This window comes from Poecilia reticulata, chromosome 13 (genome assembly GCF_904066995.2).
Source record: "Poecilia reticulata chromosome 13, P_reticulata-male-v2, whole genome shotgun sequence".
Lineage (NCBI taxonomy): Eukaryota > Metazoa > Chordata > Actinopteri > Cyprinodontiformes > Poeciliidae > Poecilia > Poecilia reticulata.
Genome location: NC_088842.1, coordinates 1,041,789 through 1,068,513, shown reverse-complemented (window position 1 = coordinate 1,068,513; position 26,725 = coordinate 1,041,789). Strand labels below are relative to the sequence as shown.

Below are 26,725 nucleotides of genomic sequence, written 5' to 3'. Positions count from 1 at the left end.
TGTCATAAAATTTCTGTGGAGATCAAATATGACTTAAAAGAAAATTGACTTTGCAATCCAACACCTTGAAATTGGGCCTCTGTCTCTTTAAAAACTCCTGCTCTTTCTGAAACTCCACCTTCAGATAGTCATCACAACAAGGCTCCTCTTTTAACCCTTTAGGAACATTTTACCAGCGTTGCACTGAGAAGCAGCTCGTATAGAAAGCTCAGGTGTTTGCTAATTGCTGCTGGCTAGTCTGAAGGAGCTGAGTGGGAGAGTCCCGGGGGATGGCTGCTCTGTGAGGAGGAAGCTCAGAAGCTTAGAAATTGGAGAAGCGTCTCGAGGACAGAGCTAGAGAGCTAGGTCCACCCAGGCATTTTACGCAGCTGAATGGTTGCCATGGAGATTAAAGGCTTTCTCAAACATGCATGAAAGAGTCAAAGCAATGCTCCAGGTATGTCTTTGATGAGGGAATAAGATTATAACATGACGTACAGCTCAAAAAAAGTTAATTTTACATAATACTGCCCCTTGAAGTGAAGCTTAACTAACATAGTTTAACTAACTTCACTTTAACTTGAGAGATTAGACAGCAGCACAGGGGGAAGTTCAGAAGCTGTGAGTAATGCTGAGTAGTATCGCCTTACCTCACCCTCATAGTGTTCAGTCTGGTCCACACTGGCCTCTGGAGTGAACTTCTATGAATTTCAATGACTAACAGTGAAACACTTACAGTTTCACTTCCTCAGTAAGTGAAACTCGGTCAAGCTTACAGTGCATTTCCAACATGCTGAATGTTGAACCACTGTTGTACGGGCACATAAACATCAAACTGTCTAACGTGCGGTTTTTTTTTTCTCCCTTCTTAATTGAGTCTGAGGATTTGCTGTGGCGTTAGGAGCAGCGTGGATGAAAGAAATGATTTTGTAGAAGTGAAAGAGCGTCTTGTTTAATTTCCTTCCTGTGTCTTAGAACCATCGTCTGCCATGGAATCACGTCTACGTCAGGTTGTACTGTGATAACCAGAGAACCTCTGCAAAGAACAGGAAACAACTCAATACATCTGAATTGCACCACCTTGAGTATCTCTACATATTATCACATTACAACCACAAACTTTTATTTTAATGGGATGTGATGACACAAAGAAGAGCATCGTTGTGAAATGGAAGGAAATGGATACAGTGTTTTCATTTGTTTCTGAAATCTGAAAATTGCGGCATGTATTTGTGTGTAACCCCTCTTAAAATCCTTAAATTTGTGCGTAACTTAGTAGAAATCCAGGTGTTCTGTGAATGTCTCAGAGGTTGTTTAGTGCAGTGTTATTCAAAGTGGGGGCTGTGGCCCATTGGGGGGCTACCAGCAGAACATTTTGTTTCGTACAATCCTCATCTATCAATCACTGACCGTAAAAAAACTCTTCACTCAAGTAAATATTAGACACATATTAGACACATCTTCCTTTAGTCAGAGTGTAATTGAATTCCCCTCCCTCTGGTTTTGTCAATATGCATGCTAGTGCTAGCATTGGTTGAGAGTATTTTCCCACCTGATAGTCCAGTAGACTTGGTTTGATTAGTGACCAAAATTGCAACATTTGTTATATTTACAGCTGGTGCGATTCGCTTTCACACTGCACTGCGTCAAAAAAACCAAAGCATTTGAATAACCTGTTCCCCCCCTCCTGTGGTGGAGCTGTACCAAGAACCACTGAATGAAACAACACAAACTAACTAACCTCTGAAGAAAACACTGAGCACAACATCCTTCACAAAATGTAAACAAAAATGGAGTGACGCCAGAGTTTAGCGGTTGTACGATTTCTCTTCCGTCTTTGGCAAAAGACCATAAGTCATTTCTCCCCCTATCACAAGAATAGCGCATTTACTTTGATTGAATTTACCCAGAATGCCATGCACTGAAGCCTGCTTCCTGCTTTCAGAGCAGTCTCCAGTCTGCTTAGCATTCACATAGGCATTCAAACCGCACCAGCATTCACTTCAACCAGATCTAGATCTAGGCAGACCAGAGTTTGCTCTTTCAGTCTGGATCAGAGTTCGATTACGTATTCCCCAAACCAACCGGACTTTCTAGGTTAACTCATTGAAGCCGGAAATACAGGCGGCTTTTTCCTGTCAATCTCTGGGATCGTTTGCAACCTTTTCTTCAGCAGGTGGAGAGCTGATGGATCGATCGCTAACACGACAGCATGGGCGCACATCTGAGGGGCGGTAAAATGGCTGCTTTTAGTAGAGAGTCACAGATCCATACCTTGTGACAGACGGGTGGGCTGTTGGACCTGGAGCCCGTCAACAGCGCAGAGGTTCCCAGAAGGATGCAACGTAATGACACCTGACTTGTTCTCGATGTAGCAGTGCTGTGCTGCCACACCAGGGCCCTGGATGTTGATGTCCACGGCACCGTACCCCAGAGTGGTGCGGCCTGAAGGAAGGGACATGTTCAGGTCTCAAAAAGATGGTATCAAAGACAGAACTGACCTCTGATGATGTAAGGTGTACTGAAATATATACTTTGTAATATGTCTATATAAACTTTTTTTAATGATGATTTCTACACATCTGATAATGTGAGAGTTGTCACAAGAACAGTTCAAGTTAAAGTAATGGCCGAAGTGCCACCTCTCACGTTCAAATTGGGAAAAACATCTGATGGTTGTTTCCTATGCAAGAAATGCAACAGCATAACATAAACCTACAGATCTGGTTTTACTAATATGAGAACAGTAAGATACTTGCATATTTGCTATAGCATTTTTTATTGATTTGTTGAGAAGACATTTCAAGAATAAATGTCAGGCTCAAAATGGCTAATTATGAAAAACCTCAGTGTCTGATTGGATAGCCTGGAATAATTGGATTGAATGGGCTATACATTTAAATAGGCTCTGCATAAAACGACCAAATATAAACTGAGTTAAACTGGGATGAATAATATATGAATAGATCTGATTCTGTTTTGTGTTTTTCTGAAAAATCAAAGGGACACTGTGACCTGTACTCTGCCTCCAAAATGGAAGACAATGCATGATCTCTCAGTTTGCATAAGACTTCAAACGTAGGAATCAGTTGGGTCCTATATGGGGAGGAAATTAAGTCAAATAAAGTAAAAAAAAACTTGATGGAAGGAAATGTGAAATGTGGAATCGGGGCTACATACATGTGAGGACTTGTACTCTGCTCTGTCAGCCGTACTTTTCTACAGTGAAGTACTTTAGATTCGTTTTTGCCTCATTTGTCCGAACGGAGTGAATCACTGTGCTGTGTAGAGGTTACTGGCTCACCCTCAGGCAGAGGCAGCAAGGTGATCGCTGTACTCAGTCGTCCACTGCCCAGGCTGACCAGGTGGGGGCGCTCTGCTTGAAACTTCAGCCCCTTTCCAGTCTCCATTAAATCCAGTGGGGTACTCTGCAGACAAGTATGTAACACAAAGAGCACAGTTTCAACAAGACCGTATCAAAAATTGTTGATGGGGAGGCGCAGGGGCAAAGCACAACCCACGTCAATGTGGCGGTGGTCGCAGGTTCGATTCCCGACCTGGTGACATTTGCGCATGTCTTCCCCCTCTCTCATTACCCTCTTTCCTGTCAAACTACTTTCAAATAAAGGCCACTAGAGCCAACAAAAAAAAAATTGTTAATGTTGATTATGTGGCTGTGATAAACTCTGACCATTGCTGAATTTTACAGCTTCAATGGTTCATCCGACACCCAGACAGAGGGTCTCTCTTCTTATCTGTCATCTGGAGATAAAAAGAAGGATCCTCTTGAATTCTCTTCCTGTTTACACACTAAGAAAAGTGTACGTTTAGGTGTGTGTGTGTGTGTGTGTGTGTGTGTGTGCGTTTGTCGTCTTCCCCCCTCCAAGCCCTCCTTAAAGCACCACCATGTGCTCAGCAAGAAGGGTGTGAGAGAGTTGTCACCATGGCAACAGCTCTCCACAGTTATGAGGCACGAGGATCCTGGAGGCTGTTCAGAGAACTAACTTGTGTTGAGCGCTCTCAGCACAGCCTGGATATAAAGCCAATTCTGCTTTTCAGTGATTTGCTTTTCGGCAAATTAATCCCCCCACAGCAGTTTTGTGCGATACCTCCAAGGTTTCAAAACACTGAATAAATTAGAGGTATTTTTTCTTCTGCTGACTTTATGCTTTATGTACAAATATCAGGGTGCTAAAACAGGCAGTTCAATGTAATTCAGCCTCCTTATTTACCATGACTTATTTTCTCATTGTCTTGATCATTTTACCCTCGTTTTCTATAATGCATGTGTGAACCCCTACATGAATGAGCTTTCTTTAAGTTAAATTCAGTTGAAATATTAAAACCAGGCGTAAGTATCATTATTCCCACACTAAATTAAGAGAAAGACATCAGTGTGAGGAGCATAGTGGTTGTATAGAGAAGCTGTCAGATCAAAGCAGGTTTCTACCATCTTCAAACAACTTCAGACACCAACATATCATGGAACTTCAGGCAAATTCCATTTTATAAACCTTCAAAATGTGGCATTTGAGATATACTCACTTCTTTTACTGCCTTTAAATATGGCATAGCAGTAAAAAAAAAAAAGGCGTCTGTTTTAGCCTGGCTGAGATTAACCGTTAGCTTTAGCTTCTGGGGAGAGCTAATCTGAAGATGCTAAGAGAGAGCTAATTCTGACTAGCAGCTAGCTAGAAAATTGATCTCTATTTCAATGAAGCTTACAGGAGCGTTTAACTGCCACAGCTAAGAAATAAATTCAGGTGCAGTATCTCTTTAAACAAGAAACTTTGTCATTGTAACCATAAACAAAACTTGCTAAAATGATAAAGTTCTTGCTTCTTGCTAGAGCGAGATATGACACTTCTCGTTAAAGTGAAAATGTTTCTGATTTTAGCAAGATACTGCTCCTGAAATCTCAACTTTGTAGTAAATGAAGTGAAAATTCCTAAAATTCTAATGTCTGAGTTATAATCTATCTTTTTAATTAAATGTGTTGTCAAGGCAGAACTTACAGTTTCTGTTTTAACATACCTTCTTTGCTGTGCTAGCACTACTAGCCCGCACAAGATTTTGTGTATTTCAAATGCCTTCATACATTTGATTTCTTACCAAGATGCATGTTGTTTAATTAAATTATTTTAAAATAGCATTTTCAAATTAAATAATTTGTCTCAACATAAAACTTTTTGGGAATTCTAGCTAACTTGATCTTTTCAAAACATCTGTTCCACAAATAAAGCATTTGTTTATGAGGTTTTGATGATTTCTACCTTGACTTCTACCATTTTGCTAACTGTGTTAAGAATACTAACAAAGCTCTTTCTTAATTTATTTCACACGTAAAAGAGAGGTAACATTACACACTTTGAAGAGTAAGACTCAAAAACAGATCTCAATATATAAGTAATTTAGGGAAGATACATTATGTTTATATCTTTCAACAGTATATTAGGAGGATAAATATATTGTGGCCCCTCAGACCCACATTGTAACAAAGGAAGCCAGGCCAAAATTTGCAAAAAGCATCCCTCTAAGTGCAGCTTTGGGAGGTTAGCAACATAATTTTCGATGTATTTTAATAGGTTTGCAGCCCTCAGTGCTGCACTTTTGAGGTTGTTGTATATTTTTTACATCTTTACTGTATTGAACTCTGCATGTCAACCTCTTATTTTAAAATTTATCTGGCAAATTGGTTACATGTTTGCACTATTTTGACATACTCTTCAATGCAAGGCTCAACATTTTAACAATGCCAAACACCACTGGTCCTCAGCTAAACTTGGTCATGCAAAGTGGCTGTGATAACTAAATAAAAGTCTGCATCTGTGGATATCTATTGGATACAGCTTTTTGTAACAGACTGGGTTTGATCTTTATTAAATGATTATTATGATGCAAAGTATTTTCAGTTTCTGACATTTCTCTGCTCTTTTTTTGAAACTGGCATGTTTTTTTTTTGTTTTGTTTTTTTGTAAATCAGATTATTTCTGGAGTCGGAATATGAGCTCTGATGGGCGTGGACTCATTCAGTAGCAAAGACTTTTTATATGAACACATACCTTGAATGTGTCTTTTTGTGCCACTTTTATGCTTACATACTTGGTATTTTGGATGCCGTCATTGACCCGGCCCCTTGTTTGGTTGTGTGTGTGTCCAACTGGGATTATCTAGTTGTGGTGATCTGCCGGTGAAGTGGGGTCAAGCCTAAGAGGATCACTGAGTTACAGACTGACATGCTGGGAAGACTAACAGGGAGTAATGGGAGTAGTGAGGAGCTGCAGGGATTCATGCTGCCCTATCTGCTGTGCGCTGCTGCTCCCAAGTGGTGCACTCTGCAACTGCTTCATGCTCTAATACTTCAGAATGCCCACATGCACGCGTTGCCTTTATACCATTTAATTCATGCAACAACTCATTTACTGTTGGTAGAAAATTTGCAAAGGATTTCCACATTTCTGTTTGACAAAATTTCTTGCATTCCTAGTAATTAGAAACGTCATAAACTAACTATTTGTTAAACTTGAAGTTTCTCAGTGAGTGAGCAGCTTCTAAAAACCTCCAGCTATAATAATATTAGTCAATCCGGCCCTCTTTTAACTCTTATCTGACTTCCAGAAGTAATTGCTGTAACCCCCTACTTTTTTGTTTTACTTTAATGTATTTTATTGGAATTTGATGTGATAGGTCCACACAAACTTGCTCACAAATATTATACAAATAAAAATATTGAACAATTTGTTGTCCATTTCCTAGTTATCCTTCTTTATTCTGATAATCCTCAATAAAATCCAGAGTCACATCACAAAGAAAGGGGTTAGAAGTCCAGGGACACAGCAATCATCTGGAACAAGGTGCTCTGGTCAGACTACACCAAAATGTTGCTATACATGCAAGATGTTAAAGACCAACACTTTTGTAAACATCAGCTGAAATTTGGTGGTGGTAGCATCATGGTGTGGGAATGTTACTGTTCAGCAGCGACATGTTGTTTGGTACCCAATGTGGAACACTTCAAAGCACATGAATTCACTTTGGAAGGTCATACTTGACTTGATACATGCAGGGATATTCCTGTGTCTGCAAAGCCACTTCAAATAATGACCATTCCAACACAATCTTATATGCATAAATTATTATTATTACGGCTGTGGTTTGACACGTTAATCTGAATTAATACATTGCATCCATTATGCAGGTTAAAAATTTTACGTAATTACTCACATTTTTCTTTTTAACATACAAAAGCCCCTAGCCGGAACTTTTGTATCATGTTTCTGGTATGCTTGTAAACCTGATGCACAAGAGACATCTGCTAACATCAGAGACTGATGATGAAGCCAGTGGATCCAATGGGACACTGGAAAACACTGTTGTTGTGGAGCTATTCAAGGCTAAGTTAGCATCTCTATGTTAAACATGGAGCAGTAGCACAATGTCAGTCCACATTTCTAAAGAAGTTCCATGAATGATTCCTGGAGCGTTTGGAAGCTGAATAGTTAATAGAACTTTGCACCAATCTATTGGTTGAATAACCTAACTAAGATTTCAAAGATAATAAGCATCTTTGTTGTTGCAAAAAGGGTTTTTGACTTGAAAATGTTACTTATTTTGTCAATAAATAGTTTGATTAATTGCAATGAAGTAATTAAAGACCTTACGATTTTAATCGAGTCCTACCACTAATATATACAAGACGATCACAACTCACACACACACACACACGCGTGCGCGCACACACACACACACACGCGCACACGCACACACAGAGACTCAAACTCCTCCCCTTAAGGCCTAATAGGATTGTCAGAGACAGCAGGTGGGAAACAAAGACTTCCAATCTCTGAGTCTGTCTAATTACTCAGGGTGCTTAATGACACACTGACATCTGCTGTCAGAGTCCGCCGCAGCTGTGCTGCCTCAGCCGACCTGCAGCTTCTTCAACTCTGATTATTATCTGAGGAGATCTGGAGCAAGAGTCTGTCAAAGCGACTACATCAACGGATGCTGTTATTCTCATACTGGCGTCTTTCAGTGCAAACTGTGGGGTTGTAACCTCCAGCTCTCGTCTAGTATTACCTCAAACAAACACACATGCGCACGCACACACACACACACACACACACACACACACACACACACACACACACACACACACACACACACACACACACACCTGTAACACCTGGTGAGTTTTTCGCCCAAGCTCAGGCATGTTCCTGTTGAAGCGATCCATGTCCACGGAGTTGTCAACGTTTCCCTGCGACACATGAAGATCCTGGAAAGCAAAAAGAACAAGGCACAGGCAGAGACAGAGAGAATCCCAAGTTATCAAGAAAGGCAGCAAATATCCATGTAATAAAGCCTTAAAACAGCATATATTGGCCATTATAGATAGAATATAAGGAGGTATATATTTTCGCCCAAAAATATCATGTTTTAGAAAATCATAGAAATTTCTGAGTTTCTAAAGTCAAAAGAGTTCAACTTTTGGAACTCAGAAATTTCCCATCTTTCTAGACAATTTCTGAGATTAACCTGAATTTTTTTCAGCACATTTTTGACGTTTCAAACACAAATTTCCTCGTTTCCTTTTTTTTCTAGAAAATGTCTGAGATTATTTACAATGGCCCTAACACACTGTCATAATCTTCTGTGTGACTCCATGACAGAATTGTTTTCAGAAGTTCTGACGACGTTAACTGGGGGTTCCCCGATATCCCTCCATCATATCCTATCTGTGATTCATGTTGTCATCACAAAGACAAAACAACAGATGGCAGACACAGGAAGGTACACACACATTTACACACACCCACATGTTCAAAATTGTCACCTCCACTGTACACATCAAATCTCATAAGGAGCATCTTCCCAAACCCAACCTGGAATCCTTTTGGGTATTTCCATCAAGTCAGCAGCACAAACCCAACCTCTTTTCTTATTATAATTATAAAATCTCACTGTGTATGCTAGCACAAATCTTCAGCAACCACGTGTGAGACGGTATATTTGTGCAGTCAGTAGGTGAGACGTGAGACATGCTGTGGTTTAACATGCAGCAGACGTTAGAAAGCACATAATTATCCCTGTCGCTCCCAGAGATGTGTGTGCGGGGGATGGAAATCTGTTTGCGATGTGATTTAGCCTCGGGATGACTAAACACCGCAGCAAATATCCTCATGTTTGCTCTCCTGATAGAGCCGTGAAATGATATTCAGACAGTGGAGTCAGTCTGGAGGAAGCACCAAACAGATTCACAAAGTAGAAATGAAACAATATTTGGAAAGTTTCGTCTGTAAACTCCAGCGCAGCAAAATAAAAAAATAAAGAAAGAAAGAATAAAAGAAACAGCTTGCATGAGTTCTCCATTATCACTAGTTTTCATTACAGGTTAGTAATATTTACCTGTCTCCAGTTGTCCAGCATGTGCATGGCCTCCATGGCAGAGAGCTGCTGCTGACTGACTGAATCCTATCAGAGTGAGCCTTATTGCCCCGGACAGCTTACACACTGCAGTGTGTGTGTGTGTGTGTGTGTGTGCGTGTGTGTGTGTGTTTCTGTATGGAATCGTCTTTTGATTTAAAGCTCCCGGCATGGTGCCTGCAACAGACTACCACTCAGGAGGTCAGACCTGTTGCTGCCTGCTCCACTAGGCTAACACCTGCATTCCTGAATGGCAACTCCAAAGGAAGAAATGTGTGTGTGTGTGTGTGTGTGTGTGTGTGTGTGTGTGTGTGTGTGTGTGTGTGTGTGTGTGTGTGTGTGTGTGTGTGTGTGTGTGTGTGTGTGTGTGTGAACAGTGATCAAAAGGGAGGACTGAGGAAGAGAGCAAAGTGATGACTGACATATTTTCAGAAAAATTACACAAGGAGCCACAGAGGTGAACTGACTGAACAAGCCTCTATTACTGAAGCATAAACTGGGATGGGTGAAGCAAATCAGAAAAACTGTTTATATGCTCTATGTGGTGTTATCTACCAGAGGTGGTCCTAGCCTGTTTGGTGTCCCTGGGTGACCTTTCCAGCACCTCATGTTGACATTCATATCCTTGGTTCATACTCCCCCCACAAGATGCCACCCTGGGTGGTTGCCAATGTCACCCATATCGGAAACTGCTACTGTTATCTACACTTGATGAGGCGGCAACGTGATTCATCCTAACAGCTGCAGCGTGTAATGTTTATTAAAAAATATGTTTTTTACGTATTTGATACACCTGTCACGATGTTGTGACTTATAACATGACACAGATAATCTGTAAAAGCTGCTCTGTCGCCTCCCTGTGGTCCTACTGCCATCTGCAGAAACGCACCACCGGGTCAAAAACAACCAATCACTCAACCAATTGACAGACTCCTAACCCTATTCTAAAAAAAAAGTGTCAAATGTTTGACTCCTTGATCTTAAATATTTTTTTCAAACATTTCTACATGGCTGGTGTTTTATTTATTTTTTTAAATCTTTTTTCTTCTTCTATTAAATCACTGCCCCTGTTTGATGCATATGGATTGAAAAAATTAAATAAATTACAGATTTTTGATGGCATTGGTTTATCTGAGCATGGCTGAATTTCCAGCATTATGTTGAAACTGAAGACATTTCTGCAAATTGAAATAGCTTCTTAAATTTGAACTAATGAACTCAATGCAGAGTTCAATGCAGATAAAGAAGCCAGATAAAAGGGCTTCATCTTCCTCCTTTTCTTTGCTGATACTCAAGTGGGTACATAGGTAATTCACTTTCTTAAAATAAGTGATTTTACAGCTGGGTGAAGTCTTTGTCATTATGAATACTTAAAGACATTTCCTCAGACTGTTCAGAAGACCATTGAAATAGTGTTTTAATGTTACAATGAGCAAAAAGGCTTCATTTCTTTACACTCAGGTTCCTTTGTGTTCTTAAGTAACATTCTTTTATCTCTGTAAATACACTTTTGTTAACTTTTAATCTTTGCAATACGAAAACAAAGCAATTCTTAAAGTTTAGATTATTCAAAAGTTTGAACCCTGAAGGCACGTTTTGTTTTATTCTAAAGAACTCCTTGCCGATTTTAGGCAGGTTGGATCATGTGTCAGCTGCAGAGTAGATGTGGGCTGTAGCCAGAGGTAATTCACTGCATGTGGCGCTTCATGACCTAATATGAAAAAATATTCACAGGACAAAAAAAAATAATTAATATGAATGTGGTGGAAGGCATCATAAGACTTTGCAGGTGTGTCATGAACTTCCTTGCAAACACACCTGGATACATTCTGGAGCTGCAACAGCTCAGTGAATCTGGGTCAGATTCAAATCAAATCTGTTACAAGTTGCTTGCTGAACCATTCAGAGATTCTTCCACATCACATTGTGTCTGTAGTACTGACCAACATCTCCTTCTGCTAACTGAGAGTTTTGCTTTCCTAGCAGGTTTCTTAGAGGTCAAACACACTAACTACATTGATAATTTCAATCATAGAAACCAGAAAAAATATGTAAAAGACTGTGAAAGGCTAATGTCATGGTTAGCATATATGTGTATATACAGCTCTGGAAAAATTAAGAGACCACTTAAAATGATCAGTTTTTCTGAGTTTACTTTTTAGGTTTATGTTAGAAATGTTTGAGTCTCTGAAGTTACAATCAAAAATTTAGCATTTATTTGTAGAAAATGAGAAATGATCAAAATAACAAAAAAGATGCAGTGCATTCAGACCTCAAATAATGCAAAGAAAATAAGTTCATATTCACTTAGAAACAACAATATTGATGTTTTCCTTCAAAAAGAGTTCAGAAATCAATAACCAGGAGATTTTTTTTCAATGAGGTTCAGTGCAGTGGACTCTTCATTTTATCCAAATCTGTAGATTTATATATGGTGTAAACATGAGGAAAGGAAGGAGATTTTGAGTCATTTTCATGCCAGAGGTATCCATCCATCCATCCATCCATCCATCCATCCATCCATCCATCCATCCATCCATCCATCCATCCATCCATCCATCCATCCATCCATCCATCCATCCATCCATCCATCCATCCATCCATCCATCCATCCATCCATCCATCCATCCATTTTCTTTACACCCTTGTCCCTCAGTGGGGTCAGGAGGGTTGCTGGTGCCCATCTCTACCTAACGTTCCGGGTGAGAGGCGGGGTCACCCTGGACAGGTCGCCAGTCTGTCGCAGATGCCAGAGGTAATAAAGTCATAAAACATTTTCTAAAATGATAATAAAAAATCTCTCATTATTTTGACATTTAGAAAATAGAATTCATTTCAGTAATCCAAACTAATCAAAAACAATAAAAGTTGAGTTTGATTTAATCCTAAACAGCCAAAAAAGAAATTTAATATATATCTTCCAGTGACGTGAGGTCAGGGGAGGCAGGTGAGTCAGAGCCTCACCTGTCATCATGGAAAAATAATATATAATAATAAACTCATTTATATTGCTATTTTCACCCTGTGGTTTATACTATAAAGTATCTATTTTTTACTTAGCTTAACCAATTCTGATTAGTTTTTCTTCAAAATCACTGGATTTTCGCATTTTCCTATTCAAATGCTCAGAAGTGAAGCGAGCTGAGCCTCACCTGGGATTGATCAACCTCTGCTAACGGCACTGGCTGCCATTATATGACAGCATGTTCGTCCTGTCGGTACGCTGGCAATAAAATGGCTAAGAAACACTTATTTTTCATAATCTAGCTTATGTATATAATATAGTGTTTTTTGTCACTAACTGTGTGTGTATCGTGTTTTGTGTGCGGAGAAGCGATAAGAAACGGCAGAGAACAGATTCGAGGTGAGGCAGGCAGTTCTCTTGCCTCATGGCAGGGGGCGCTCATGATCCCAGATATTGTGACTGCACAACTGCAGAGTAAGAGACAGCGAGCTAGCCATGGAGCTAGCCACACAGTAAATAAGTAAAGTACAGCGATATATTTGTTTTCTTCTCTCTTCCGACGTCAACATGAAAGACTACATTTCTACACTTAAACAGTTTTCTAAAGTGGATTTTCAATTGAAGCAGGAGATAATAACTAAAGGAAGACCAACACCGGAGCTGAAAGTTTTACTTCGAGACAGTTTGATGATTCTCAAACGGAGTAGAAAAGACATGCCGAGGATAAACTTGGCTTTGGATGAACGGATACTTTTGTGCAGAATTAGGGGTGCATGGATTTAATTGATACGTAAAGGTAAGACAGCAATATGATGTTTTTGTTTAGTTTTTTAATTAAATGTGCGTTTTGTGGGCTACAGTTCATGTTTAAATAATTCAGTAAAGAAGAAGCCGTAGCTAATCTACCACAGCAATTATTTATTAATAAAACATTAAGCCTAAAACGTCCTACAACAACAAACTAAATGTTCTGTTCTGTGTGCCAAATTATTGAATGTTTTTTGGTGTTAAATCCTAAAACATGAAGTGACATTGTTGCCAGTTGCTATGGCAACGAGTCTGCGTAGCTTGGAGAATACAGATCACTTTGCTGTGGATCATAGCACTAAATTAATACCTACATTTATAAGTTTCACTGAGTTAACGCGGCTATGGATGAATGTAAAAGATTAGTCTTTTTGCCCCCCAGCGTTGTACGCATGCGCGAAATTTCCGTACGTCCAATAACATGCATGGTGTCTAAGTCACAAGTCAGAGCCTCACCAGCAATGAACCACACGTCACTTATATCTTCATACAGTGTATTTAAGCATGTGACTTTAACTGTAAATACTCTGCTAAGCCATCTTTCATCCTAGAGTAGTTCTGTTAAACACGAGCTGAAGTTTTTCTACGGTGAATGTAAATATAATGAAGTAAAACATGCTGTTTTCAGACACAAACCACATAAATGAAGTAAACACGAGTTCAGGGAGGAAGTGCAGACAGATAGAAAACTCTGTACGCACTGTGGAAATGAAAGGCGGCTAATTTGATCCAATATGGCTGCCGATACGGAGCGGAGCATCTTAACCTCGTCAGATTCTGAGTAAGTGTCTCTTCAGCTGTGTTTCCGCGGCTCGGCTGAGTAAACGGACTCAGAGAGAGTTATAGGGAGGCAGCGTCCCAACAGCACAGGCAGGGCAGTTTAAACAGTCCGCAAACCTCTGCTGGTGTACTTTTATAGACATTAGTGAGTGGGCCACTGGAACTGCAGCTGAGACTGGATTCATAGAAGTGAGGAGGAGGAGGTCCACATTTAAAGATGCAGAAAAACAACATTCAGAGAACAAACACCCAATTTACTGGAAGGAACCGATTTCCTTTCAGCAGCTGTAGCAGCAGGGCAGCACCGATGTGGATCAAAGACCAGACTTTTCACTAATAAGGAAAATAACTCACAATGGTGTAATGCTCAGAGAAATGAACAAAGTCCCTATATTAAATGTTAAAATTCATGATTGTACAAATACTAAAACATGTAACAAGGGGAACAAGTTTAGGCTTCAATATCTATATAATTATTCCAGTATAATTTAATTTGGGCAGAAAGACTGAAAGGACAAAAGACGGGTCATACCGGCTCCTGATGGCTCCATCTATCCATCTGTGATTTAGATGAGCATATGCTGGATTGTAACATTTGTGTCGTATACTTTGGTGGTAAGTTTAGAAGAAACTTTAATGATGAAAGTGCTGCATCAAAGTTTCAGGCCTGTCATGTCTCATGAGAACGTCTTGAATGTTTCTGATGGCACAAACTAAACTCATTGTCATATTTTAAACATCTAAACATCTGCTTCTGTTCCACCTGTCTGCAGATGGGGTTTAATAATAAAGGGCTTACAGAAAACCCAACAGAACCGACGTAAGAGAAACTAGAGGAGATCAGATAGGAAATAACAAATCAACTGGACTTCAGGGGAATTGGCAAAGAGAAAAACACTCAGCAGGGAACGGATGAATCTGGCCAGGTGGAGGGGAAATCCACAGGCTGCGAACTACTGGGAAGGTGGATGAGCGGAATGAGAAACAGGCAAGATGGATCAGGAGAAGGAAGAGCAGCTGGGGAAGAACCTGAGCAGTGAAGCTACTGGAAGATCATTAGAGGGGCAGTGTTGTGTAAAATCTACTATTTTGGGCTTTACGTCATGTTATAATGTTATTCCTTCATCAAAGACATACTTGGAGTGTTGCCTTGATTTTTTCATGCATGTTTGAGAAATCCTATAATCTCCATGGTAACCAGTCAGCTGTGCAAAATGCCTGGGTGGAGCTAGGTCCTCCTTCAGGGCACAGCTCCTCCTCACAGCTCCAGTTTCTAAGCTTCCTAGTTTCCATCTCACAGAGCGGCCCTTCCCTGTGGCTCCCCCACTCAGCTCCTTCAGACTAGCCAGCAGCAATTAGCAAACACCTGGTGGAACTGCACAGGTTAGGAGCTACTTACCAGCTGGTAAAACATTGTTAAAGGGTTAAAAGAGGAGCCATGTTGTGATGATGACCAGGAATTTTTAAAGAGACAGAGGTCCAATTTCAAGGTGTTGGATTACAAACGGAAAAGTTATTTTATGTCATATATGATATTTAACATTTTTTTAACAACCGAAGTTAACATTGTTGCTTGATTGTGCTATAATCACAATGGCACTAAATGTCTGGAAAACACATAATATTGCCTCTTTAAAAGGATGTACAGAACATTAAGAACACAAAATAAACCAAATACAAAAAACCTGAGACCCAAAAGCACTCGCTGAAAGAAGCCTCTTCCACTTTAGCTCTGGCTTACAGGAAAGACAAATTCAGCGGTTTGTAACAGCTACACAGATAAAGGTTTAACATTCTGCACAATAAACATGTGTCCTAGAAAACAAAAGCTACGTTTAACAGGTACTTTTAAATGTACATATGACAGGATAATAATTGTTGGTATAATTATTTTAGCAGCAGATGATTTTCTGCTTTGAAATAAGAGCAATCAGATTATGTTGTACAGGCTTACTATTAGTTTTACCTCATTTTTATTCAAGGCTGTCATACTGGGAGAATCTTACAGTGCCTACTTGGGATGATATTGCCATAATTTCACATTTTATTACTGCATTAAAATCCACAATAAGTTGTGTTTTCCTGTAGCACATGACGGAGAAATATCACGAGGAAAACAACAGGAAGTTGTCTGGGAGATAACAGAAGAAGAAGAAGACATATGTCTTCACTGAGCTATCTCTAAAAGTGGACTTCCTGTTCGGAGATCCAAACCAGGAATCATTTCCTGTTAGCAGTTCACATCAAGGTCAGAGGAACAAACTGCACAGATCTGAATCTGGACATCAATTTCGAATGTGTTTGGATTTTGGTTTGAGTTAAATGTCCTGCGTGAAGTCAATAATTTGTACTTCAGAATTAAAAAACAGTCTCTCTTATATGGAATGAAATGGCCTACTGATGGATGAGAGGCTCCAGTTTACCAGTACGAGAGCCGACCTCTCAGAAAAGCTCACAGCTGGAGATGAGGTGTGGCTTGTTGGGGCCCAGGCTTCCAGATAGAAAATTATGATTAACCTCCTCTGGGTAGAAAACATGGAATACTGGCTTTTGGTGTTTATTAACATATTCTTGTTGTAATTATGAACACTGATTAAGTTGTGGGTTGTTTTGCACCAAGGCTGTAGGCTTTATTGACCACAAAAATTCAAACATACATTGTTTCATGAATTTGATTATGAATAAAGTCAGTGAGAAGCAAGCCTTCCTGTACTAATCAACTAAATCATATTTCACACAAGTTGCTCCTGATTCTGAAATGATCATACAGAGAATGTGAGTTATGTCTCTGTCATCAAATCATTCCTGTTAACTGATTAAAGTTTAGCTCTAAAAATATTATTGCTGATATAAAATTCAATTCAGTTTTTTTATCTAGTGCTAAATTACAAAAAAAAAAAATCTCAGAAACCAGGGATGTGTGATACAAGGAATTTTTGGTATCGATCCGATACCAAGTAAATACAGGGACTGTATCGCCAATACCAATTTTGATACCGATACATTTAAAAAATATTTATATATCATCACTGAACAATCTGGTGATTTAACTTCAGTGATTACGATAAAACACAGGGCAAAGATTTTATTAATCAACTACAAAATATCACAATGTAGCAGAAGAGAAATATAATAATTCCCATTTTACATTCTACTACGCAAAATTGTTCATTAACTAAGTTTTTAACTGTAATGCACATACTACCTAAATACGATTACTATTTCCCCTTCAATACTAAACACAAAAGCATTATCATAATTAATATGTTTAAACATTACAAGGCCTGAAGTCCTGCTCTTTATATCTGGTATTTCAATTCCTTCAGATGTGCCAGGATGAGCTCTGTGAGAAAAGTCCAGTAAACTGAACATATGGAAGCAAAACTACAAACAAATCTATCAGCCTCATCGTGCTGGTATCCATTCAATACCAATACGCACCTCGGTACCGAAAGTATTGATATTGAGATCAATGTTCCCAGCCCCGTCAGGAACCACACAACTCATTTCAATGTAAATGTATGAGATGCTGTGTTTTTCCCCCCAGCAGCCTGACAGTGTGAGTAAACACACATTCATTATTCTGGCATCAGACACCAGAGGCTGGAGGGACGCCACCACCAGCAGGCGTCTGAACGCTGGCCCAAAATGTTTATCCATAACTTCATACACACAAACACGACGGAGCGGGTCGACACAGGAGTGTTTAGACTGGAGGCTGGATGGAGATGAGTGAATTCTTAAGTGACATTTTCACAGATTAGTTCAAAGAGAATGCAGAAACCTGAAGAGGTCCTCACAGGCAGGCAGGTGACTTTCCTCAGATGATTAGTAGCTGCATCACTGAGACGTGTAAACAGAGAAAACAGCCAGACATGCAAACACAGCTGGCTATCTCCTGCAGTTTGGGATCAAAGAGCGGCACTGGTGAGAATCAGGACTTGTCATTATCAGATTATCATCTGCAGTGACAGGAGGAATTACACCTCAGGAAAATCCCTGGCTGTCATCATTCAGAGCTCAGTTATCCAGCAAAATCATATGTTTGACTGAGCCTGGGCAACAGGCACGGCTGTTCCGGCCAGAGACGACTGCGTCTCACTGGCAGCCATGTTCTCCGCTGTGGGAGTGGAAACTATTAAGAAATGTTTTTTGGAAAAGGCTTTTATTTTCGTTCCAGTAAATGATATTTAAAAAAGGACTTGTTGCCACTGTCCAACTCCCCTTTTCAGCTCAGAGTTTCCAGTTGCTTAGTCGGAAGAAGCTGAATAAGGGTTACTGGTCCGGGCGCCGGCGCCAAATACAGAGAAAAACAAAAAGCAGATGAGGCTTAGTTAAACCCAGCAACTCTGGTCGAAGAAATGAAACGATAAAACTAATGATGAAGAGTGCTTGTTTGTTTATTTATTGAATATGTACAGAAAAAAAATACACCATGAGGAATAATGTCAGAACTGTAGTTCTATCAGAGAGGGTAGAAGTATAAACTTATCAAAATTCCCACTCCTTAACCACCTACATAATCTTACATATAATAAATAAATCTGTTATTAGTAGTTAACTCATTTAATTTTAACTGATTTTAAAGCAATCATTACTTCATGATGATCTTAAAATCAATAACAGAAACAAAAACAATGATTGACCAATCATACTATATCCAGCAATAATCATATGTGTATATAATAATTTGAAGTTTTATGTTTGAACAATGTCTAAGTTCAAAATTATTCCAGTTTGACTTCACTTACTGATACAAAGTTTTTACTTATAGTTCTAAATTTGCAGAATTTAAACTGATTCCCCCCATAACTTAGAAATTTACTCATTTTTTAAACTCTCTTTCTTTGTTTCTTTCATCCTTCTTTCCTTTTCTCCCAAAGGTCAGATAATTTTACACTGAATTAATTCAGAAGTAAAGCATCCCATCTGATGGTTGGTGACAGGTGAGGTACTGTATGCTATATAAAGGCAGCATGTGGCAAAACCTATTGATCTGTCCAAACGATCGGTGACAGTCTGGCTGATGTGGGGACCAAACATGCTGCAACTTTAAATGCACAGGAAGGCAATGCACCAGCATGTATTAAACTGTCACACACAGAGCACTGCATGGGAAAATATCTGTTATCCTAACAAATAAATCCCAAATAACTCAAGAGGAATCAACTGGCTCTAACCCTTATTATGGGTCATAATGAAATGAAATGGAATCTGACACAATGTGTCAACTCAGCACAGAACGCTGTGCACTTCATCACCATTTGTCTTCAGTCACATCTAGCCTCTGGTTTCCCAAAATGAATAGAAAAAGGAAGAGCATCTCCACATTGAGTCAAAACAAACTGTTTGGAAAGTCCTGAACGCAGCAGGAAAGGTTCTGAAAAGAAATGTTCTCAACATCTGATGGGCGTCAAGAGACCTGGTTTTCTTACTTTACCCATGAAACGCCAGGAGAAGTGCAGGCAGTATATGTCCTCCACCAGATGGTTTTACTCCAATTTTACCCAAGTTCAGCGGAGACGGCAGTGGGAAATCAGTAGGAAAGAATGACCAGCAAAGCACTATTCCACTAATTAATGGATCTGCTGACTTTTAGCCCAAAGATGTGAGGCAAAGGAGGGCAATGAGGCTCATCCAGCAGCAGTAATCCTCAGGAGAGGGAACAGAACGAAAGGAACCAATGATCTCAACGTGTGGGAACAACAAGTAAGTAAGTAAGTAAGTAGGTGGGTAGGTAGGTATATTGTAGGTGGGTAAGACCTCAATGGTTTACATAAACCGAATAAGAAGATCTCACTGTTAAACTTAAATCAGACCAAACGTTTCTTCAACCAAAAATTATGATCATTTTTTATCAGTGCAGTGGTAAACAAGCAGCAAACTGCCATTCTTTGGATCAGTATCCTCAACAGAACACAGTGGTTATCTTTAACAGAAGATTTGTGCGTTCATCTGCCGCGCAGCGCCACCTGCGCTTGTAGGACATGTTCATCCTCCGTTTCGTCTCCAAAACAAACACAACATCATGTTGCTCTGCTTCTGGCAGCCTGAAGGCACAGCTTTGACTTCCACACCATGTAACACACACACGCACACACACACACACAATCAACAATGTGACTCACCAACTCTCCTCATTCCTCTTCTTCAAGGTTTGATGCCATCCTTCACTTATCAGCTCATTTCAGACGTAAGCTTCAAAACCCTTCCACATCTTTAAAAGTACACTGAAGTATGAACATTGTTTGGTGGTAAACTAAGAAAAAGGAGGGAGTGACAGTGAGGGGGTGGAGGCTGGAGTAGGGAAGGAAGGGAAATGGAGGGGAGGGGATTCAGCGTGGGATATCCCTTTGAGTCAGGGAAGCTGATCCAAACAGCAGACATGCTCGCAGACAGCCAAGCAGCTCTGAGTGTCTCTTTGTATTGTCCTGTCAGTCAGCGTCCATAACACTGTGAGGACATTCAGCAGCCTCTGGAAAAACTTACCCAACTTCCTCATAGCGCCGTCAGTGGAAAACATGCACAACATTCTCTGTTTTCACACTCACTCTGGTTCTCCTCATGGATGTGTTATAGGGGCAGTATTATGTAAAATTGACTTTTATGAACTTTGCTTTGAGAAATCTTTTAATCTCCATGGCAACCATTCAGCTGTGCAAAACGCCTGGGTGGACATAGCTCCACCCAGGCGTGGAGACACAGCTCCTCCTCTGAGCTGAGCTGCAGTTTCCAAGCATCCGATTTTCCTTCTCATAGAGTATCCCTCCTCTAAATCTCCCTGCTCATATATATATATATATATATATATATATATATATATATATATATATATATATATATATATATATATATTTATCCGGAGTACCAGATAAACCAGGTACTCCGGTTTCCTCCCACAGTCCAAAAACATGACTGTATATATATATATATATATATATATATATATATATATATATATATATATATATATATATATATATATATATATATATATATATATATATATATATTAGGCTGCACAGTGGCGCAGTTGGTAGAGCTGTTGCCTTGCAGCAAGAAGGTTCTGGGTTCAATTCCCGGCCTGGGGTCTTTCTGCATGGAGTCTCCATGTTCTCCCTGTGCATGGTGGGTTTTCTCCAGGTACTCTGGTTTCCTCCCACAGTCCAAAAACATGACTGTCAGGTTAATTGGCCTCTCCAAATTGCCCCTAGGTGTGAGTGTGTGTGTGCATGGTTGTGTGTCTCTGTGTTGCCCTGCAACAGACTGGCGACCTGTCCAGGGTGACCCCGCCTCTCGCCCGAAACGTTGGCTGGCGATGGGCACCAGCACCCCTCCCGACCCCACTGAGGGAAAAAGGGTGCAAGAAAATGGATGGATGGATGGATATATATATATATATTGTGTGTATGTGTCCTGTTGCGTTTTTCTCTTCCAAATCAAATTTTTTTTGTATAGCACATTTCAGCAGCAAGGCATTTCAAAGTGCTTTACATAATTAAAATAAAAACAGCATGTGACAGTGAATAAACAGTGAGAAAGAGAAAACATTAAAACCAGCACCCCTTTTAGGACATCGTTTAACTGGGACTCTAACCCTCTGGGACTTTAGTCAAAAACACCGTTTGACAAGGACTCAACCTCTAGGTATTTAGTTCAAACGCTGTCAACTCGGACTCTAAACCCCGTAGAACTTTAAACATCATTTAACTGGGACATTTATATAAAAGTATATACTGTATACATGAATATAGGCCTACCGTTATGCACCAGTTTTTTTCTTCTTTTGCCCACATGCTGCTCTTACTTTGTACTTTGTTCATATACATAAAGACAAATGACAGTAAATGATCAGAGGACATTTCTGCTTTTTACTGTATTGCTGACTGAAAAAATAACAAATCAATTTTTTAAATTGTCTTCCTGGGGCATCACTGTATACAAAGGAGAGTCAATATACAATGAGCTCATCCTTTACCAAGCCAGAAAGTCCTTTGCTACCATGACAACTCATTGGGGAAATGGCTATGTTGTATATTCACTTGTAGTAAAAAAAAAAGTATCTTTTTGTTAGAATGATATTTTTAATGATTCCTTTCAGAGCATTGTGAGCATCAAAGTGGCCGTGATCTGAGCAGTGGTTTGGAGCTTTGGCCTGAAGGCCTTCTGCACATGAAAGACAAAAGACAATGAAGGGAGGAAGTAGTGAGGGAGGAGAAAGAGGAATAAAAGGGAGTGGAATCTACAGAGGTCAAACCAGGGGCTGCAGATGACATGGATTCTGATGGAGTGAGAGATTTGTGTGTTAAGTTTATGAAGAAGAGGAAGAAGAGTCTCTGCATCTGTTATAAATGAGTCAGACTTTGCTTTGATACAACATCCAGCTTTATCTGGTGGCATTTGCTGTCGAACATTCAGATGCTTTCATCAGATCTGGTGACTGGCTCATGTAGAAAGAATGCTGACATTTTCATAATCTCCAAAAGACAGCACCAGCTACAGTAGAGGCGCTGATAGACATGTATGATATTGAAGTCCTGCTGCTGTGCCCCCTAGTGGAACCATCTGGTTGTTTTTTATTATTCTGATATAAACGTACAATCAGCTCCATAAAAGTACCGTAATGTATACATTATAAGATCACAGAACAAAGTGTCAACAGAGCCAGACAACAACTGGGACAGAGGAAAAGAAAAATAAATCAATAAATAAAAACATTTATATAGGCATAAATGATACAAAAGAAAAGGAAAAATAAAAAACATACAAAAGGGCAGTATATTAAAGTATGAAGCGTTTCAAAAAAATTGGACAACTTAAATGCATGTTTTGACTTTACAAGCCATACAGATTTATAGAACAAGTTTAAATCATTCATCCACTGTCTAAAGTTAGTTTTAGAGAAGCGACATTTGTGTATATGAAATTTAGCTAACGATAAAACATTTTTTATTCCATAGTCAATGAAGTGATCATTGATGAAGATACCAAATTTAACATCTTGTACGGTTATATCTGCTAATTGTACCATGGCTGATGATAAACTGATGAAGATCTTTTGCCAAAAAGTCTGAACCACTTCACACGAGAAAAACAGGTGATTTAAATCTTCAGTAACTTTTTCACAGAATCCACATCCATTTTAAACCTGTGTCTCAGGAAATTGTTAGTTGGATACATTTTGTTTAACATTTTAAATTGCATATCTTTTATATTGGAAGGAAGTGGAAAACATAAATATTTTGATCTAATCTTTTTAATTTGTTCTTTGTTGAAGTCTCTAAGGATATACTCTCTTTTAAGCACATCGATGGCACAATAACTGGATAAATGGCTTCTTATAAACTTATTATTGCATTTGACATCACAAAAATCAACATTTTCAATCAAAAGAGTCCTTAAACGAGGACAAACTTTAGAATACAATAAATCTTGTCTGACCATGGATACAAGTTGACGAGGGAAGGCTTTAATGATTCTTTTGTATTTTGCCTTGGTACAATATAAATGAAATTTATCACAAAACTCAGAATGTTGTAATATGTCACCATTTGCATCCAAAAAGTGAGCAACAGCCCACAGACCTTTACGAAACCAATTCTCGATAAAAAAGGATTTTCTATTGATCAATATGTATCTATTGTTCCACATTGGAGTGAAGTTGTTTGAAGATGAGCTTCAGCCTGTTGATGAAAATCTGAAAGTTTTTATCTTCTAAGATCAAAATCACATCTTAACAGGAAATCAAGTTTTTAAAGACAATACTGGGAAAAACAAACCAAATGGAATTTAGATTCTGCAAACACAATTTAAGCCATTTTATTTTTAACATTCCATTCATAACATCAGAATCTCTGGCATTGCCTCCACCATCTTCATATGATTTAATCAAATCCTGTTTTGCAATATAATGACATTTATTTCTCCAAATAAAGTTGAAATTTAAACTATTAATATTCTTAATTATTTTGCCTGATAAAGGTAAAGAGTAAGCCGGATAAATAAGTCTAGAATAACTGTCCATTTTAGTTAAAAGTATTCTACCGAAAACAGAGAGATCTCTTTGCAGCCATCGATTTAAAATTAGTTTACATTTATCTACATTGTTGCTTATATTAAGCTTATCAGAGCTAGATTTATCTCTAGTCACAACAATGCCTAAATATTTTACATCTTTACACACCTTAAGGTTACATATTGACAGAGTAGATCAATCCTTCAGATCAAATAATACACTTTTATCTAAATTTAGTTTTAAACCATAAGCCTTGGAGAAGTCGTTGACAATATTTAATGCTAAGGGAATTTGAGATTCATCTTTTAGGAACGAAGTCGTATCATCAGCCAATTGACTAATTATTAACTGATTACCTAATGTAGCGGTTCTCAACGTGGGCGGTACCGCCCCCCAGGGGGCGTTCAGAGGACGGCAGGGGGCACTGGCGGACATTTTTACAAAAGGGGGGCACTGGGATGCCTTTGGGGGGCGTTTGGTCGAAGGTAAACTTTACACCTTAAATCCACAATACCAGTTTAGACTTTGAGCAACTTGGTAAAACTGTATTGTGTAACATTAAATCATGCTTGGCTGCAACTGTATCGATGGCAGCTCTTCTTCTTCTATTCAGTGTTTGTAGCTTCATGGCTCCGCATCAGTTCAGCGTTACACCAGCTGATGACGCTGCTGTGATTCACTTTGTCTGGTATTTATGTAGGATACATATGTTTAGGCAGTTCTGTGATCATGTCAAAGCAGCAATTTTATATTAAGTGTTTTATTTCCGTTTGAAAGCTGCCCGCTTCCATGGAAGGACAACAGAAAATCGTTCTTATAAACATGTAATTACTAAAATCATGATACTCTCACTTTGTATCCCTCTGAAAAATGAACCCATTTAAATAAAGAAATCCCTCCATGGGTGATACTACGATAGAGAGCGTTCATTTTATAGCGTTAACACGGTGCTGTAAGTGGTCCGGTATGAAACGAGTTTGATGGAACAACGGTACCACAGCATTTTTTATTTCAATAATCAGAATATCGAAATTGTTTCCGTTGTTTTAAAAGGTTTATGTCAGTCTGCCTTTTCACCATCGATATGTTTCCCGACCGCCCTGCAACTTAGGGGGTTAAAAAAAAAACAACCGCCGCACACATTGCGCAAAACTCTGAAACAGGAGAAGCGGGACATAAAACGGAGCGACAAACTAGATGTGAATTATGGCATAAAAACAGAGAATCCGACACTGAACAGTGAAAAATCAACACATGATGTGAAACACATGACGATTTGGAGGCGCAGCAGGTGATGAGTGAAGATTACTGATGGTTAATAAACGATAAAATAAATGTAGCAACAGGAAAGAAACTAAAGTGGACATAGCAATAAACCAAGAGAGGATAAAACTAATCAAAGGAAACTAAATGGAAATTAATGAAGAACAAAATGCAAGAATAAACTAAGAAACTAAAGTAAATACGGAGGAATAAACTGGTATGGCAAGACATTTCGAGCAATAATTAATACAGAGACTGTATGGCAAGAATAAACAGACACTATTTCCAGATAAAAGGTAAAATAATATTGTTGAAGTGCCATAGGTAGGGGCGCAACTACACATTATTCAGGTGGATGCGAAAACATAAAATTATGAATAAGTCTTCCACTTAAAAAACCGGATTGTGTTTCATTGATTACTTTGATAAACCATTTTTAAGTCTTAGTGCAACAGAACCTGAAAAAAATCTCATAGTCTGTATTCAATAACGTAATCAGCCTTAAGTTATATAATTATCTTTTGTCTTTGCCAGTTTCTGGGATCAGTATTATCCCTGTTTCATTGTTGTCATCAGTTCTTTTCTCTCAGCGCTTCAAACAGAACTACACAGTAAGGCCATCTGAACCAGGAGATTTATTTAAGGTCATTTTTTTTAATCGCTGCATCAAGTTAATCAATTTTAAGCTCCGCATCGCAAAGATCTTTGTAAGTTTTATTAATTTGCAGATCAAATGTGAGATAGAACTGAATAAGGATTTACAGAACTTTTCTGAAAAATGGGTAGTGTATAATTTGGAGTAAAATAAATGTACTTCATTTTTAATTGCTTGGGGATCTTTACACTCCTCCCCATCTATTAAAAGACTTGAGATGTATTTTTTTTGCTGATGACTTTCTTCCAAATTAAAAAAACAAGATGAATTTTTTTCACCAGCTTCTATCCACTTTGGATCTAACGTCCGTTCAGGTGCAGCTGATCTAATCTAGATTGTAACTCAGAAAGTTTAACTCTGTCTTGAGGTGTTAAATCATTAGTGCTACAACAAACATGTATTTCTTTAATTCAATTACTTTTATACTCTTTGTTGTTTATTCAATATTTTACTAAATTTAATGCTAAATTCTCTAATTCTGAATTTAATAAATTCCCACTTGTTAATGTAACTTACAATTGAATTATCCTCTTTTATCTCATTTATCAAATAATATAGTGTTTAACACCAGTGAAGAAACTTTTAGTGGCATGTTATGATGCAGACCTATCAGACCTAAAAATGTACATAAATCCTTAGCTTTCATTCAATATGAAATCAACCCAAATCTGCAAATCTGCACGTATATCCACATTCAGATGAAGGTTGAATCAATGTTGATTCCTAACTGATTCAGTGTAAAATCAACACAAATATGCATGTAAATTGACGTACAAATGATGGTTGAATTAACATTGATATAATGTCAGTTATGGTTGAAACCCTAACGTTGATT

At 38.8% G+C, this 26,725-nt stretch overlaps 1 protein-coding gene across 17 annotated transcripts in view; it reads right to left on the bottom strand.

Moving 5' to 3' along the window:
• phldb1b (pleckstrin homology-like domain, family B, member 1b) overlaps positions 1–26,725 on the bottom strand; it is a 127,753-nt gene that overhangs the window by 95,884 nt on the left and 5,144 nt on the right. For 4 of the 17 annotated variants that reach the window (XM_081614449.1, XM_081614451.1, XM_081614447.1 and 1 more), the window contains exons 1-4: positions 9,388–9,460; positions 8,156–8,257; positions 3,284–3,407; positions 2,254–2,424 (exon numbers count right to left, since the gene is read on the bottom strand). In XM_081614449.1, the coding sequence (XP_081470575.1) occupies positions 2,254–2,424; positions 3,284–3,407; positions 8,156–8,257; positions 9,388–9,423 (433 nt within the window). In that variant the 5' untranslated portion in view covers positions 9,424–9,460. Of the gene's footprint in view, positions 1–2,253; positions 2,425–3,283; positions 3,408–8,155; positions 8,258–9,387; positions 9,461–20,085; positions 20,229–26,725 lie in introns of those variants that run through there. The other 13 variants (XM_081614440.1, XM_081614441.1, XM_081614453.1 and 10 more) reach the window with 9 other exon arrangements.